Here is an 18,169-nt window from a genome sequence, read left to right as displayed (position 1 = left end):
TCCTGACATCACGATAAAGCATCAGCTACCACATTGTCTTTCCCCTTCTTATACCGTACAATGTAGTCGAGACCCATCATCTTAGCCATGCCTTTCTTCTATAACTACGTGTGGAGTTTCTGTTGCAACAAGTACTTCAAACTCTGGTGGTCGGTCTTAATCATGGTCTCCATTTTTCTATCGCCAATAAGACTGCCACAAACTCTTTCTCATAAATGCTCAAGCCCACATGCCTTGGGGCTAATGCTTGGGTCGGCTTTCCTGTGTCAGTACAACTCCTACCCTAGTATCACACACGTTAGTCTCCACCACAAAGGTCTTGTTGAAGTTTGATAGCCCCAACACTAGTGCCTCGCTCATTGCTTGCTTCAATTGCTCAAAAGTTGTCTCAGCTTCTGACCCCCATCTGAACCCTTCTTTTTTCAACAGTTGTGTTAGTGGTCTACTTATCACCCCATATCCCTTCACAAACCTCCAGTAGTACCCAGTCAAGCCTAGAAATCTCCTTTAGGCTTTGAGGGTGGTAGGTCTGGGCCATGCTTGCATGGTTGCCACCTTGAGCGGATCAGTGCTAACCCCCTTTCCGGATATGATATATCCCAAATATTCGACTTGCCTTTGAGCAAATGAGCACTTTAACTTCTTAATGTACAATTAGTTGACTTTAAAGATCTCGAAAGTAGCCTTTAAGTGTGTAAGGTGTTAGTCAAAAGTATGGCTATATACCAGGATGTCAACAAAGAATATAAGAATAAAGCTCCTTAGGTGCAGTTCAAATATTTGGTTCATTAAGGATTGGAAAGTGGCTGGAGCGTTGGTGAGTTCAAAAGGCATTACTAAGAATTCGTAATGGCCTTGGTGAGTTCAAAATGTTGTCTTAGGGATGTCTCGTGGGTTCATTATGATCTGGTGATAGCCTACCATCCAGTTTCGAAAAAATGGTAGCATCCCTCAATTCATCTAGGAGGTTTTCAATGAGGGGAATGGGAAATTTATCTTTGACAGTAAGGGCGTTCAACTGTCGGTAATCCACACAGAAGTGCCACGAACCGTCTTTCTTTTTTACTAACAACACAGGGGATGCAAAGGGGCTATGGCTGGGTTGAATGAGAGAATGTTGCAACTTTTTTTTAACCATTCTCTCTATTTCTGTTTTCTATGCTAGGGGTAACGATAGGCTCGGGCATTACAAGGTTCTGATTGAGGTTTCAGGATGATGGAGTGGTCATGGGTTCGGGTTGGAGGTAAAGTCTTAGGCTTTTTAAAGAGATCCTCATATTCAACCAAAAGTACATTGAGTAAGTTAAGTTGGTTTACCTCCCATGTTTGTTGGGTTGGACTGCTGACCACTAGCATTAGCTCACTCTTTGCTCCTAATTCCTCCTCTTCTTCTTCGAGTGCTTGGATAGAGAAGAGTTGAGCCATGCTGCTCATCTTTTGCTTTAGTATCCTCTGTAATCTTTTTCCTCTGATCATCTTACACATCCCCACTTCTTTGCAGCTCACCAATGTCATTCTTCTTCCTTCTTTTTCGAACGTCACCTCCATCTTATTGAAATCAAAGCATATGGGACTCACATGCTTCATCCAATCCACAACTAAAACCACATCATATCCCCCCAATTGGAGCAGTCGGAGGTCAGTCTCGAAATACTCTCCTTGCATTGCCCAACAGAACCCCGCACAATGCTGATCTACTCACCACCTTACTCCCGTTTGCTATAGTAATTGTGAGAGGTTGTGTACTGATCAGAGGACACTTCAACTTTTTAGCAATTCCTTCATCTAGGAAACTGAGTACTCCCACTGTCTATGAGGATCATTAACTTACATTCTCCTACTCTCCCTTCTACCTTAATGATCTTATTATTGGTCAGTCCCCTCAGCGCATGCAATGAAATTTCACCACTATCTTCCTCTCCTTCGTCAGGTATTTCCACCACTTCCTCTTCTTCCACATTCTCCTCTTCGCTTCCAACAGAAGCAATTGCTTCTTGCATTGATGATTGGGGAAATACCTATCCCCACATTTGAAGCAAAGGTTAGCCTACCTCCTTTGCTCCGTCAGCCTATCCCCTTGTAATTTAGGGCCCATAAGGGGTATGCTCTTCATCTCCTGCACTCCTCTGAAAGCCTCCCTTCCTTGATTCTTTCCAATGGGAGTCAACACATTATGTGTACCTTTCTAGTCATCCGCCTTTGCTTCTTCATAAGCGTTTCCACTATCAACTCATGTAACCTTGCACTGTCGGTGGCATGCTTGAGGGTCCTTGGTTGCAAGACCTTCACCATAGGTCTTAATTCTTCACTCAATCCACTTATAAAACTCGAGACGAAATAGGCCTCCGTAAGATAAGGATTGTGGTTAAGCATCAGTGTTTTTAACTCCTCAAGCCTCCTCTGATAATCCGCCACTAATTCTCCTTGTCAGATCTTGTTGAATTCTTCTACTACATCGGTCATTCCCCTTTCTCCGAACCTCTCACATAATTCCTCCGCAAACTCAGCCCAATAACATTCCTCTTTCACCTTGGCCCATCCTTGATACCAATCATCTCCGTCATCGTTGAGGTAAGTCGCAACTAGAGTTACCCTTTGCTACTCCGGCACCCCATACCACTCAAAAGCTCTTTCACAGCTCCTAATCCACCATCTAGGGGCGTTCCCGTCAAAAATGGGAATATCCAATTTGGTCATAGGAATTCCGGGATGGCCTTGGCCCCCAATTATTCTCGGCCTCCTTCCGACTACATTTTCTCCCGTTCCCACCGGCTCCTCCCCCACCTCCGACGTTTCCGACCTCCTCTAATTCATCCTGTGATTGGGAAGAATCGGTTACTCTAGGAGGAAAATCGGGGGATAGACTTACCGAGTGTTGCCGAGCAAACATCGCCATAAACCCTTGCAATTGCTCCCTAATCTATGCTCCCACTTCCTCACAAATTTGACTGACCACTCCATCCAATTTGCGATCAATGAAAATGATCGCCTCATGATTACGATTGGACCCGAGCTCCAACTGATCCACTCTCACCTGCAGATCCGACACTATAGAACCAAATTGTTGTAGCTGCATCTCCATATTCTTCATCCTCATTCCCTCTGCCATCTAGCTAAATTCACGACAATCGAAATTGGCCCGAATGGGCTCTGATACTAGGTTGTCAGGTCTAACGGAGCTAACAAGTAAGTCTCGAGAATTCCACAACGAATTTTGGAGAGTTGTAGAAGTTTGTGATCGAAGAGAGAAAAGCAGAAAGAGAGAGAGAGAGAGAGAGGAAAGGAATTGAGAGGAAAATTTGAGATTCAATTCATTCATATCCTTCTTGGATGAGATTAGTCTCTATTTATACTGATCTTCCCTCAATCAATTGAAATTCTCCAGCCTAATGCAACTTGTGTCCTAACTACCAACGCCACTTGCAACAAGCTTGTGCGCGTTAGTTATTCTATTTCTCTCCTAATTTACAATTAGTTATTTTAGGCGGTACATGACATAGGGTTTCCTAATAGATTCTAGAGAAGTGTAAGATATTGAAGGTACTTCTAAATTTTCCTAATAGGATGTGAAAATATCTTTATATGTGCTTAGATGATTGACATGTGGCACCACTCTAGCCACACATTCTTTCCATGGATGCATGTAAATAGGGGAAGGCTTAATTTGTAAAGGCATCAAAGAAACATGGAACATTTTGGGCATACACAAGATCTCTTAGATCTAAGAAGTGGTTGCGACTAGCGATGGCTTTGGCAACTGGGGAAGAGCTGGTCGAAGGAGAACTGACCGATGGTGGTGGTGTGATTGATGACGGCGATAGCCGATGGCAGTGTTCAGTGACAATGGCGACGGAAGGTGGATCTGTCTATCGACAGTCGTGATGTCAGTCACGCCGGAGCTGAGGCAAACGGCGGTTGAAGGCTGAGGGAGAAGGCAGTCGCCGCTAGAAGAAGAGGACGCATGCCGAAGCTAACTAGGGTTTGTATGGTGGCTCTGATACCATGTTCAATCAGAGAACCAGATGAGGTCTAACCTCGTTCTATTATGATTTATAGTATGAATGTACAAAACATACTCCTACAATTAAGGCTAAAGTTACTCCTAGAATTAAGGCCTAGTTATTTACTAATCATAGCTAGTCCAATAGCTAATTGACAGCTAATGAAACATTTATTCCAACAACAACAAGCTAAAAGGAGGATGGCCCAAACGAAAGTGTTGGAGCCATATTTCAATCATGGTAGAAGCAGGCTATAATGAACAAGCAAAGATAGGCTTGTCCCTAGGTAGTGAACTCATGGTCCCTCTTCAAATAGTACAACCCATTTCATTCCTCAACAACACTAATCATCTTCCCCGAGTCCAATACCTGAAACTCACAAGCATGATGAGAGAAAATAACATGACAAATAAGGTATTTGGTGAGCTAATGAACAGAAATTAGATTGGTAGAGAGATTAGGAACATTAAGGACCTGTTGAATAGGAAGGGACTAAGAGTAACACTTCCCTAGCCTGTTGTCATGACCTTAAGGACAGTTAGGGAATAAAGCCTACATTGTATGTTAGTTAAGAGCTATAAGGCGAGAAGCTGGCCATAACCAACTATGGTTATTCTATTAGGGATTGATTGTATAACTACTGTCCATGTAAAGAAGAAGGCATGAAATGAAGAAGTATTTTCAGTATTCTCTCCCTTTTGTTCTCTCTCTTTCTCTCTCTTTGCTGTTAATTACCAACCGAGTCAGGCCCAATCCTCGGGTCTTAACATAGTGGTATCAGAGACGGTCGAACCAACTGTGGGTGAGTGGAGGCCTGCGACGGACGAAGACGGATGGATTGGAAAGAATGGCCGAAGGAACACGAACGCGGTAGATGGAAGCGTGGATGGAGGCGATGGAGTTTGAGGTGCACCAGACTCAAGAGGCGATGACGCAGACGCGAGAGGAACTAGTCGCGATGAAGGACGAGATAAAAGGGGATGCGGAAAGAACCCGTGAGGCTTTAGAACAATATGAACAAAGACTGAACAGCATCTTGGGCATCTTATCGTCCTTGCCGCAATTCCGATTGTCACCATAGTTTCTTCCTAGGGGAAACTCGGAACCCTTATTGTCAACCCATGATCATATACACAATCGAGACCAGCTAAGGGCGGAGGAATCGAGGTCAAATCAAGAAACTCAGGTGCGAAACCCTCTATATAATTCTCATAACCATACCCCTAGCCCACGATTAGAAATCCCTATGTTTGAAGGAACTAAGCCGAGATGGTGGGTGAGGCATTGTGAGAGATTCTTCCAGTTATATAAGGTACCAGAGGAGCAGAAGATTACGATGGCCGCGGCCTATCTAAACGATACGACTGACTGTTGGTACCAAGGGTGGGCCCAAGATCAAGACCAGGAAAGGAATTGGGATGTTTTTGCGGAAAAGCTATGTGCAAGATTTGGGGAAAGAAGCATTGGGGATGTAATCGAAGAGTTCAGTAAACTAAAACAAGAAGGGTCAGTGGTGGAATACCAAACAAGGTTTGAGGAATTGAGAGCCATTGTGTGCTTGGCTCAACCGGGTTTAACGGAGCAATATCTAGTCTCAACCTTCATTAGTGGATTGAGGGATGAGCTTCGGTCAATGGTGAAGATGATGATGCCAGCGACTGTAAGTCAAGTGGCAGAAAAAGCAAGGCTCCAAGAGTTGACATTGGAAGCAATTTTCAAGAAACACAGGGTACCTCTGAGAGTAGGATTGGGAAATGGCCAATCGGGTGGGGGTAATTTCAAGACCATGACTCCATTAGTGACTCAAGGAACACCTAAAGGGGCCTACAACCCTCAGGGGCCCAAGAATACGGTTATGGAACAGAGGCGACAGCTAGGGCTTTGCTTCAAGTGTGGGGACAAGTATAGCTTTGGGCACCAATGCAAGAAATAGATAATGCAAATGGAAGGGGATCAAGAGGAAGAAAAAGGGAATCCAAAGGAATCACAAGAGGAGGAAGGGGGCGAGATTTCGTTTCATGCCTTAAAAGGCAATCCCATGGGACAAATTATTATTAAGGTAAAAGGTCATGTGGGGAAAACAAGATTAATGGTGTTGATTGACAGTGGGAGCACCCACAGTTTTATTAGTGAAACTACAGCCAAAAGTTTGAAATGGGCCTTAACAGCAACTACTCCCTTATCCGTAACAGTGGCTAATGGTAGTAGGATGTTCAGTCATTACAAATGCAAAGGGTTCAAATGGGTGATGCAGGATCAAGAATTTGTGGCTGACCTCAGAGATTTGGAGCTGGAAGGATGCGAATATAGTCCTCGGGGTTGACTGGATGAAGACGGTTAGTCCCTTAACTTTTGATTTCAATAAGTTGGAGGTGACTGTGGAAGTGGAAGGTAGGAGGCTTACCTTGTTGGGCAGCCTGGAGCAAGGGGAATGCAGAATGATTAAGGGCAGCAAGCTGCACAAGATGATGCTCACTAAAGGAGGACAGATAGCACAGCTGTACTCTATACAAGTTGTGGCAGGCAAGAGGACGGCAAGCCCCAGAATAGCCAACAGCCAGCGAATCAGACCATTGAAGCTCAAATCTCTAGGAAGGTACATAATTCAGATACCTTACGCCTACTTTTGATGGATTTTAAGGACTTATTTGATGAGCCCCATTCCTTACCACCCCAACGTTCTTTGGACCATTCCATTCCTTTGAAACCACATTCAGACCCTATTAACATTAGGCCTTACAGATACTCTCCCATCCAAAAATCTGAAATAGAAAAACAAGTCAATTCTATGTTGAAAACCTCTATAATTCGTCCCAGCCAAAGCCCATATGCCTCTCCTGTACTTCTTGATAAAAAAAAAAATGGTACATGGAGATTTTGTATTGATTATAGGCAGCTTAACTTTTACACTGTCAAAAATAAGTTCCCTATACCCTTAATTGAAGATTTACTAGATGAACTCCATGGGTCCAAGGTTTTTTCCAAACTGGATCTTAGATCTGGTTACCACCAAATCCGAATGGCACCTAATGACATCCACAAAACTGCTTTTAGGACACACCAAGGGCTGTACGAATTTACTGTCATGCCCTTTGGGTTAACCAATGCGCTCGCGACTTTTCAAGCTTTAATGAACCAAATCTTCTGGCCCTACTTAAGAAAGTTCATCCTTGTTTTTTTTTATGACATCCTCACCTATAGCCCTGATTTAACACAACATGTTGCTCACCTTCACCTTACTTTTGAAGTCCTTAGGATTCATCAATTGTATGTCCAGTTATCTAAATGTGCCTTTGCTGAAACTGAAGTGGAATATTTGGGACATATTGTATCGGGAGAAGGAGTGAGGATAGATCCGACTAAAGTGGCTACCATGGTAGAGTGGCCAAGACCAGTGGCTGTAAAAGAATTGAGGGGATTCCTGGGATTGACGAAGTATTACAGAAAGTTTATTTGGAATTATGGGACAATAAGCAAACCCCTAACTGAATTACTTAAGAAAGATGCTTTCCAATGGAATCCTAAAGCTGAAACTGCTTTTGTTCAGCTTAAAAAGGCTATGACTGAGGCCGCGGTGTTGGCAATACTGGATTTTACAAAGGGTTTTGTAGTGGAGACGAATGCTTGTGACAAAGGAATAGGAGTTGTGCTGATGCAAGGAGAGCAACCAGTGGCATTCATTAGCCAGGCTTTAGCTCCAAAACACCTAGGATTGAGTGTCTATGATAAAGAACTACTAGCGGTATTGGCAGCAGTAGAAAGATGGCAACATTACTTGGAAGGGATTCCGTTTGTGATAAAAACAGACCACCAAAGCCTTAAATTTTTGTCACAGCAAAGATTGCACACACAATTACAGCGGAAAGGCATCTCCAAACTGATGGGATTAGATTTTATAATTCAATATCGGAAGGGTAGAGAAAACTTGGTAGCGGATGCATTGTCAAGGAGGGATGAGAAAGGCACTTGTCATGCAATATCTACTATTCTGCCTATGTGGATTCAGGAGTTGGTACGAAGTTATGACACCACGGATTGGATTAAGGAGAGGGTGGCCCAATTAGCAGTGCAACCAGCAGGGCAGCAAGGAAATCCTAAGGGATATACTTTAACTCAGGGGGTGCTTCGTTACAAAGGAAGATTGGTTGTTGGAGAAGACCAAACGCTTAAAGAGCAGATTATAAAGGCCTTACACTGCTCACCAATAGGGGGACATTCTGGAGTAAGGGTCACCTATCAAAAGGTGAAGCAACTCTTCTTTTGGCCAAGATTGAAAAGGGATGTGGTACAATTAGTGCTGTCATGTGAGATCTGTCAGCAGTGTAAACATGAACAAGTCCCTTACGCTGGGTTGTTGCAGCCCTTAGCAATTCCGGAGCAAGCCTGGGAGGAGATATCAATGGATTTCGTGGAAGGCCTACCTAGATCAGAGGGGAATGATGTGATATTAGTGATAATAGACCGGTTGACCAAACTCAGCCATTTTATCAGCTTAACTCACCCATTTACAGCAGCAGAGGTGTCACGAGTCTTCCTAGATTCGGTGGTTAAGATCCATGGGGTGCCCAAATCCATAATATCTGACAGGGATACCATTTTTACCAGTCGCTTTTGGCAGGAATTATTCAAAAAATTAGGTATCGGGTTGCATATGTCAACTGCATACCATCCCCAAACGGACGGACAAACAGAGCGGGTAAATCAGTGTGTTGAAGCCTATTTGCGTTGCATGTGTTTCACAAAACCCAGGAGCTGGAATAAGTGGTTAGGCCTAGCTCAATGGTGGTACAATTCTAGTTACCATAGTACCATTAAGAGGAGTCCTTTTGAGGCCATGTTTGGGTATAAACCAACCCTCCTACCCACAATTTTAGGCCTTAATCCTACTATGGCAGCAGTAGGCAAGTATTTCTCACAAAGGCAATTGCTGATAACTATCTTAAGGAAGGAGTTAGCCACTGCCCAGAACCGTATGAAGCAGATGGCGGGTAAAAGGAGGACTGAAAGATCATTTGAAGTGGGGGAGCAGGTCTATTTGAAGGTCAGGCGTTTCCTTCAACTGCCTTACACCACAATTCCAATTTCCACGTTGAGTCCTAAGTATTTTGGACCATTTCCTATTATGGCCAAGGTGGGAGCAGTGGCTTACCGGTTGCAACTGCCAGAAGGAGTGCAAGTTCACCCTGTTTTTCATGTTTCATTACTTAAGCCAGTTAAAGGGCCCCTAACTAATGTCAGCACAGAATTACCTCCCATAGCCGAGCAGCTGGAAGAGGAGGTAGAGCCTCGCGCCATTGTTGAGAGAAGGATCATATACAGGGGCAGTTTACCTATTACACAAGTACTGGTTCAGTGGACTAATCGGCCACCGGAGCATACTACTTGGGAAAATTTACTAGAATTGTTGCAGCAGTTTCCCAGGGCTGCCGGACTCTTATAATTCTTGAGGACAAGAATTGATTGAAGGGGAGGGCAATTGTCACGACCCTAAGGATAGTTAGGAAATAAAGCCTACATTGTATGTTAGTTAGGAGCTATAAGGCGGGAAGCTAGTCATAACCAACTATGGTTATTCTGTTAGGGATTGATTGTATAACTACTGTCCATGTAAAGAAGAAGGCATGAAATGAAGAAGTATTTTCAGTATTCTCTCCCTTTTGTTCTCTCTCTTTGCTGTTAATTACCAATCGAGTCAGGCCCAATCCTCGGGTCTTGACACTTGCTATAGGAACTATAAGACCATTGGCTACTGTTATTCTCTTGGAGTTACTCATTGGTTTACAGTTTTCAAAAATATTTGAGTCATAGGTCATATGATCAGTAGCCCTTGAATCTAGAATCCATAAGTCATGCTTAACAGTTTGTGAGGCAGTAAAAGATTCGGAATTAAAACATGTACCTACTTGTGCTAGAGAGCAAAACCCATTCTAAATCATTTTCAGGAATGACCTTATCTTACTGATCTCTACAGCACATAGTTCACTTAGGTCAAAAGTTGAAGCTGGATCCGCCTTTTCTGTAATGGTTTTCTCCTGCTCCTTGGTTGTGAGATGGGCTTGCACTTGATTTATGGATTGCACACCCCAGAAGCCTCACATCTTACTTAGAACAGCCTCTTTTCCATGCAACTTAAAATATGCTTCTCTGGTGTGCTTTGATTTATTGAAATATGAACACCACAAACCTTCCCAGTTTTGTTGTTTAGTGTGTGAGTCATTCCTCCCCTGCTAAGATTTGAACCAAGATCCATCTATCTTGTTGGACACCATGACTGACCCCACAAAATTACTCATTAAACATAGTTATTCTTCTATGTTCCTCAATATAGGTCATAAAAAATACCTCATTGAGGGATGGCAGTTTCTCCCTACCAAGAATCTATACTCTCACCTAATCATCCTCGATATTAAGGCCAACTAAGAACTCTACAATTCTATCTCTCTCAAATATGGAAGTAAGGGTAGTTGAATCCTCACTGCACACCATTTTAATATCTTGATAATGATCCAACCCAAGCCAATAGCCATTCATCCTATTGTAATAGCCAGTTACTGACAATGATCCTTGCCTGGTTCCATTTATTTTTGTTTTATCTCAAAGATAATAGAAGCATCTTGTACTTTAGAATAAGTTTGCTTAACCATTTCCCAAATATCAAAGGATGAAGATAAAAACATGTAATTCTTGCTTCTCTCCAGCTGCATAGAGCTCCATAGCCAAGACATTACCATCGAGTCCTTAATATCCCATGCAGTGAATGTGGGATCAAAGGTCTTGGGTGTTGGTTCTGTCAAATGGACTATCTTCCCTCACCCCTTTAGGAAAGTCCTCACAAGTTGAAATCACTAGAGATAGTTCCTAGCATCTAGATGATATGAATGATGCATCCCTGCTAGCTCACTGGTAGAAGCATTCCCAATTGGTTGTTCAAACTGAACAGCATCTCCCGCAGCCATAGGAGGTGTGGTTTCAGAGACTTCAGACATGATATAAGGAAATAGAAGGCTGGCAAAGTAATATAGCAAAAAGAGGCAATATTGTGGCAATGAAGGCACATAGTAATCGGACCGGACCAAGAGGACAATGAGGAGGAAAAACTACGGCTCTGAAACCATGTCAAAAATAAATTGTTCTTCTTGTTTACTACATAAGTGATGCAGCCCCATTTATAGGGTCTAAGATTACATCATAGGGAAGATTACACATGCTAAAAACTAGGAAAGATATGGCTGTACAAACATAGGAAAGGTTGACTATACAGAATAGGAAAGTATCCTACAAATGATTAGAGAATATTTTTAGCAGTTTTCAAGAAACTAAAGATAAGATTAACTTCTAAACTAAGCATAATTTGACTAACAAATCTCTTCGAGATTATAGCCAATCTTCCTTATCTTCTTCCCGTGAATCAACAATTCTAAATCATGATCTCTATCACACAGGTAAGGTACTTTTACTTGAAAATCCAAATAATGGATGCCACAGGATATCAAATCAAAATTCTTGCATGCATATGAGAAATCAAATACAACAATTTCAAGGATAAAAATCAGTTACCATCTCAGATTTGTTAACTGCACTAAGCCTTCTTTGATTAGGAACATGAAACGACCTGGTGTAGCTATTAGTACATCCAAGTTCTGATGGAGACTTTCTAGTTGGGTTCTCTGTCGAAAACCACCAGTGGCTACCATGGAACGGAATGGAACCCCAAATTTTGAAATCAATCTGCAGTTACTTAAAACCTGCAAAAGCTACTTTTGCATTAAAACAGCAGCTACACCCAAATCTGTCAATTTGCAAAAGGTGCAAATAAAACTGAATCACTAGGAAAAACCCACCACTAAGCTCCATTTATTTATTATGTTTCTTTTATGCTAAAGGAAGGTAACTTAATGTTTATGAATAAAGTTGGGAACAAGATTTTTATTCCTGAAAACTAGGAAGGAATTGGTTGGATTGATTGCAGCCCCCAGTTTTGATCTTATTGACAGCAAAGGAAATCTGACTTAAGTTATATAACTGAGGATTGTACTTGGCAGAAGCCAAACCTGTTGAAATATAGAGGTTCAATGGGAGATAAGCTACGTATCAACTAAGATGTATTTGTTTGAAATCAAGTCCATCTCTGTCATTTGTGTTTCCTATTGATGCAGATGAGTCCTGATTGTTCTGATGGTAAATTATTCTCGTAATAAGTCTATAAACCAGATTGGTTAGAGTGTTACAGGAAGCACTCTTGATAGACTTAATTAGCTAAGTGTTGAAGCTAGTCACTTCATACGAGGCAGTTGAATCTCTTGAGCACTTAGTGAACTTGGGATTAGCACAAACTATTAAAGTGCTAGCTCTAGAAGTGCAAATACCTCTACAAGGAATGTGTGTGCAACATCTTTGGTTTTCCAGCATGGGTTTTGAGTTCAAGATTTCATCTGTTTAGTTCCCTATGGATTCTTGAATTCAGGGGTGAATGGGATCAAATCCGAGCTAAGTTAAATTCTGAAGATAGAGTTCCTTGATCCCTTGCACAGTAGGAGGTTCCATGTATCTTCAAGAAGTGTCATCACACCTCTTAGCAAGAGATCCAACATTTGGTTTGGTTCTGGTATTTTCTAACAAATCTAGTTTTTATTAGTGTTTTCTAACACATATACACACACACATATCATATACTTCATAAAGAAAATATACAAACAACAGAAGAATGGTACAGACCTGACGAGCCAGCTCAGCAGTTGGCACCAATATAATAACTTGAGGATTTTGTGCTGAGGATTTTCTAAGTCCTAGGAGCTCTTCTTGTCTAAGACGCTGAATTATTGGTAGAAGATATGCTAGAGTCTTTCCAGAGCCACTTTGATCAGCTATAATGCAGCTCTTGCCCCTAATAACAGGTGCAAATGCCAGGGCCTGCAGTTATGAAGAAGGTTTTAGTGGACATCAACAATATTTCCTTGGTAACCAACCAAGTAAAGATGTGCTATGGACTCTTCAAGTGCATGTGCATGAGCACTTATCACATCTAACAAGTAAAAACTTGTGGATCTCACTTATCACATCCCATTTTAGAAGATGTAATTATTTAGCAATACCACTTATGAGATCCCAGTATAGGAAGCACAATTCATTCCAAAGAATTCGCCATAATATTTCTAGCTCATTCATAATTACATATCAAGAATATAGCCTGAATGCATATTTTGGAGAAAATTATAGTGCTAGTAGAGCGGATGGGGCCACCCTAATAACAACTGCTGCTTGAAATTTAAAAAGGCACCATTCAGCCAAACTGTAATGCATATGCAAGATTCCTATCAGCATAGACATGGACACACCCAATAATAATAGTCAAAAAAAATCCAAGGCACTTTTTACTGGAAGAAATCCCTTCTGATGTCTCTTTGAAGATATTTTATTTACTTATGAAGAAAGAAGAAAATGTACAGCCCTTTACTGCTCGAAGATTCTAAAGTTAGATTTACAAATTCCCAGTAGAAAATTTTTCAAAGAACACATGAATTTGAAGATTTCTATTAGAACATAATTCAAATAACACACTCCAGCAGGTGGACAAAATCTACCAATACACATTTAATAACCAAGTCAGTTCCATCAGCCATTAGAATTCTCATCAAAAACCCAGATACACCTTTTCAACCCTCAAAAAAGGAATAAAAATATGATAGTGGTCTTAATATACCTGAATCCATGAAGGCCGTAGGATAGACTGACCCCTTAGGGATTGGATCATGTCATCATTGCAACCCAGTTCCCGAAGGGACTTTTGACTAAAAAAAGCACTGTTTGCAGGCAATTTCTGGAACTTCTGCAGATGGTGCATGGTTTGTAGTCGGTCGTTATGATTGGGCCCTCCATTACCCCATCCTCTTAACAAAGAAACAGAAACTCTTGGAACTGGAACTTTCCCGTTGAAGTCCTTCACTTTTGTTTGCCTATGTTGATGCTTCAGTTGCTGTTTAATAACTATCTCAAAATGGTCCAAGTCTCCTCTTGTTCTTGCATTTTGGTTTGTCTCTATGTTTTCTTGTGATGAGAAGTCTCTTGAAACAATTCTACATCTGACATCTAAACCATTCTGCTTCACCTGGAATTCAGGTTCAGAGTGTACGCTACTAGTTTGATTGAGAGATGCATCTTGTACAATTAGGTAATCATGCATGTTTTGATAGCTAGCTTCTTCCCAGCACATATTCTAATTAAAGAAAAAAAACAAAAAAAACTTACCTTCTTCTGGGCCTCCAATCTTGCAACATATACTGTTGACTTGCATACCACCAGATGCTTGGTGCATGTAACTGCAGCCATGGGTTTCATGCTAGCAGAGTCAAAAGGGGCTTGCGTGACCTAAAAATATATGCAACATGAGAACCTCAATATCTCAAACAAACTGATATAATATTAAAGGGAAATGCATCTTAAAGTTCTGCTTTCAGAAATTGGAACATCAATGGTGTGTATGTGTGTGAGTGTGCAACATCACTAGGAGCTCCTCATTCCTTCTATCAGATCAGATAATCACTAATGCTTCAAGATTTCATATCCCCTTACCTTTGACACTTTGCATTGGAATTTTGCACATCCTTTTATTCATTAAACAATATGAGCAGAAAAATATCTATTTAGCTGCACTACTCGATATTGAGAATTTGTGGTTCATTTCATTGAATAATGACATGTTGATGTCAGTTGACAACACATTGATCCGCAAAATGTAAATCATATCCATACAATTTAATGGAGAAATTTTGTGCCTCAGTTTTGGTTGCTAAAATCAATTAAGTGACCACTTTGTACCCAAAGTTCTGGAACTAATATACACCAGGTGGACCATTCATTGATATTATTACCACAAAATGTCCTGTAAGTGTAAAAATATTTAAGAACAGAGTTAATTTGTCCTAAATGAGTTTGAGTATGCAAACACTAGAGTTAATAATTGGATATTCTCCTTTCTCTTTCCTTGCGGCATACAGAAAACAACGGACGGATATCAGCTTGCTTGCCTCCTCTAAGAAGCATTTCGTCAAACAATACAAGGGCATATTGCCTGTATGAAGGCACACGATAAAATTCGTGCAAGCGAAGGAAGTAGAAGAACTTCATGAATGAAGTCGACAAAGAAATATGGATTTGGGTCTCAAACACGAAAAGAATAACACACAGCCACGTGCAACACAGTTAGCTGAATGATTATAAGAGGCAGTGGATGGAGAAGTTGAAGCCAGGAACTATCAACATTGTCCGGACCTACCTCTATCTTCGCATAAAAACAGGTAGAAAATACCAGAAAAAACAGAAAAACAACACAGTCACCTTGAATATGTCTCCGTTGTGTGCCTGTGCGCATAGAGAGAGAGGGGGGGAGAGAGCGAGATGAAAGATTTACCAACTGGAATTGAAGACGGCCTTCCCCAGCGAGAATTGGAGACAGTTTCCGATTGTCAGTGAGAAATTCGAGGGGCAGCCTCAGGGGCAACACTGGATAGGCTTCGGCCAACTGCCAGAGATAACTGATACATGGGATAGGCTTCGGCCTTCCCCATTTGGAATGAAGGTAGTGAAATTTATTTTTAATTTTAAATTTTATGATTAAAAGAAAAAAATTAAGAAATTTAGTTTTAAAAATTAAATTTTATGAAATTCAATTATACTAATTTAAATTTTATTAAAATAGGTGAAATATAAAAAAAATCACAACTTGAGAAAAAAATTTATTTATAGACAAAAATATCATAAACTCCACCTTCCTTTCCCCCACTATTGTAGCCCTTCTTTACACACGGGACGGAGTTCTCCTAAAGAAGGTACTAATCTAGTGATCTTTTCCTAGGAGAGGAAGTTCTCCCAGAAGAATTTCTCCAAGAAAGTAAGTTCTCTCGAAAAACTATACCACATAGCAAAATACACCCCGGTCAAGCATTCTCTTATGGAAGTCACAAGGAGACTCGTCTCCTACACAACTCTACCCTATATTGTCTCGTACAACGTGGCCCACTTGCAATCAGCCATTCTTCCTCTAGGGGACTTTCCCTCCTGGACAGGTTTCTCACCAGGGTCCTTCCAAGCTTAACCCCAAGACAACCTGCGTAGCCAAGAAAACAATGTGTCCTGCAACCAGAGGAGTCACAAGTCCCTTGTACATGCTTGCCACTATTGGTGTCAGTGTCCAAATCCTAGATTTACATTGCATCATATGTATGTAAGCGACACTAATGATGTAATCTTGTTCATTAATATAAGGTCATATCTTCATTTACTCTCTAATTTTCCTTATAAATGAGTCCCTAGATTTCTTAGAAGAGATTTTATTCTTAAGTGTTAAGAATATGCGACGAAAATCTTTAGTTTAGAATTTATTAAAGGTATTTCTAGTCCTTAGATTTATTAGAAGGGGAATATGATTTATCAATTATGGATCAACACATAGGCTACTACTATTTATTAACATAAGATATCAATGATAATGGATGGTGAGTCACATGCCACATTACATAAGATACATATAGTAGACATGTGGGTGAGTGTTAGTGGAACATTCACTGAATGTAATGCTTGTGACAGATCACATGGCTTTAAGGATTAATGATCGGTTGCTGGCTCTCAATTGTGTATCTGGTCTTTTGACCGAATGTGACAGAGTTGTCTTGTGCATTAGTGTCAAGAATTTATCGTTGAGTGGAACCACCCGATGTTAGATGTGGGAATGCCCTCTAAGTGGTCTCTATGAAGTGGTGAACGGAGCCAGATGCTTGCTGATGGGTTGACCTCTATCAGATAGGGGTGAACATACTATGTCATCTAAGTTGGTTATGATTGGAAATCTCCTGGCTAGGGTGAGCGTGATTGGAAAGAGTTTTCAATGTCGAAAGAGTTATGAAATGCTACATCAATCACACCATACTGGATCTAGCATAGTTACCAAATCCTATGAGTTTAATTAGTCCATGACTCTCACTCAGTCGGGATGTTGGTCAATGGAATGATTATATTACACGGTAATCAAAGAACCTTAATAGGTTCATCTAAAGTATAGACTTCATTGCCATTAAGATTGTCCTGGTTAGAGGATACTCATGATCTTTCAAGATGCACTAAGGAGTTGGAGAGATCCTCTTAGTAGGTCAAAGTGTTCAGGCTGAAGGGAATCACTAATATGACGATATAGGTAAAAATAAATTTCTTACCATGTATCAAATACATGTAACAAAATATAATATACACACCATGTATAGTTTGGGTATTTAAGCAACACGCATATTTAACAATTGAATACATAAATAAATGCATACATATTGTCTGATGAAGGGATGAAATACCGAATCGATTTCTTTATTGAGACAGAGTCCACCTCAAGATGTGGTGGTCCTAGTCGGTTCACACCTAGTATGTAGTAGAGTATGGTTCCGGTCACCTCTTCTCATGTTAGACATAAAGGATCTACATATCACCGGTGCCCATGTCTCAAAATTATATGTGTAAAAATTATACGTATAATTTTTATGATGTTTCAGAAGAAGAAGAAAAAAAGATACCAACGTCAGAAAAGAAGAGAGAATGTTAGTTCTAATGATGGCAAATATATCCCAAGAGGGGGGTGAATTAGGATACGTATAAATTTTTCTTCTTTAAACATTGATTAATGACATATAACTAGGTTTCGAAATATAGGCTCTATGTTTCGAAATAAATGTTTCTGTTTTAGAAGGTTTCAAAATATGCAGTATATGTTTCGAAATATACCTCACTATTTTTGCAAGTTTCAAAATCTTTGAACTTGTATTTTGAAATAACAATTTTGATAAAGGTAATTTCCTTAAGAAAGAGTATACCAAAGATGTTTGAGATTAGAGATATGTATATATATATATGCTTATGCTCAAAGAAAATTCGTTTTAGTTTTTGATAACGATTCTTTTGAAAGTTTGAGCAATAAATAATAAGCAAACTGAATAATAAATTAAGTGCACACGAGATTTATAGTGGTTCGGCACCCCGCCTAATCCACTACCTTCAAATCTTCCCACTTAAAGGATTTTTTTTAATCCTACACTTTCACTAGTGAAACAACCGCAAGAGTTTTACAACAATTCACCCTAAAACCTTTGAACACAATGAGTTTTGAGACTCAATTCAAACCTTACAACAAA

The 18,169-nt window shown here is 40.5% G+C and overlaps 1 protein-coding gene across 1 annotated transcript in view; it reads right to left on the bottom strand.

Annotated features, from left to right (window-relative positions):
- The window catches only part of LOC127795566 (DEAD-box ATP-dependent RNA helicase 50), a 42,801-nt gene extending 27,246 nt beyond the window's left edge, over nt 1-15,555 (bottom strand). The window contains exons 1-5 of the mRNA XM_052327336.1: nt 15,409-15,555; nt 14,247-14,366; nt 13,702-14,106; nt 12,717-12,911; nt 11,559-11,746 (exon numbers count right to left, since the gene is read on the bottom strand). Of these exons, the coding sequence (XP_052183296.1) occupies nt 11,559-11,746; nt 12,717-12,911; nt 13,702-14,106; nt 14,247-14,336 (878 nt within the window). The 5' untranslated portion in view covers nt 14,337-14,366; nt 15,409-15,555. The remainder of the gene's footprint in view (nt 1-11,558; nt 11,747-12,716; nt 12,912-13,701; nt 14,107-14,246; nt 14,367-15,408) is intronic.
- Between the last annotated feature and the right edge of the window lie 2,614 nt (nt 15,556-18,169).

The sequence above is a fragment of the Diospyros lotus genome, chromosome 2 (genome assembly GCF_014633365.1).
Source record: "Diospyros lotus cultivar Yz01 chromosome 2, ASM1463336v1, whole genome shotgun sequence".
NCBI classification, from domain to species: domain Eukaryota; kingdom Viridiplantae; phylum Streptophyta; class Magnoliopsida; order Ericales; family Ebenaceae; genus Diospyros; species Diospyros lotus.
This window is presented reverse-complemented; position numbering and strand designations above follow the sequence as displayed.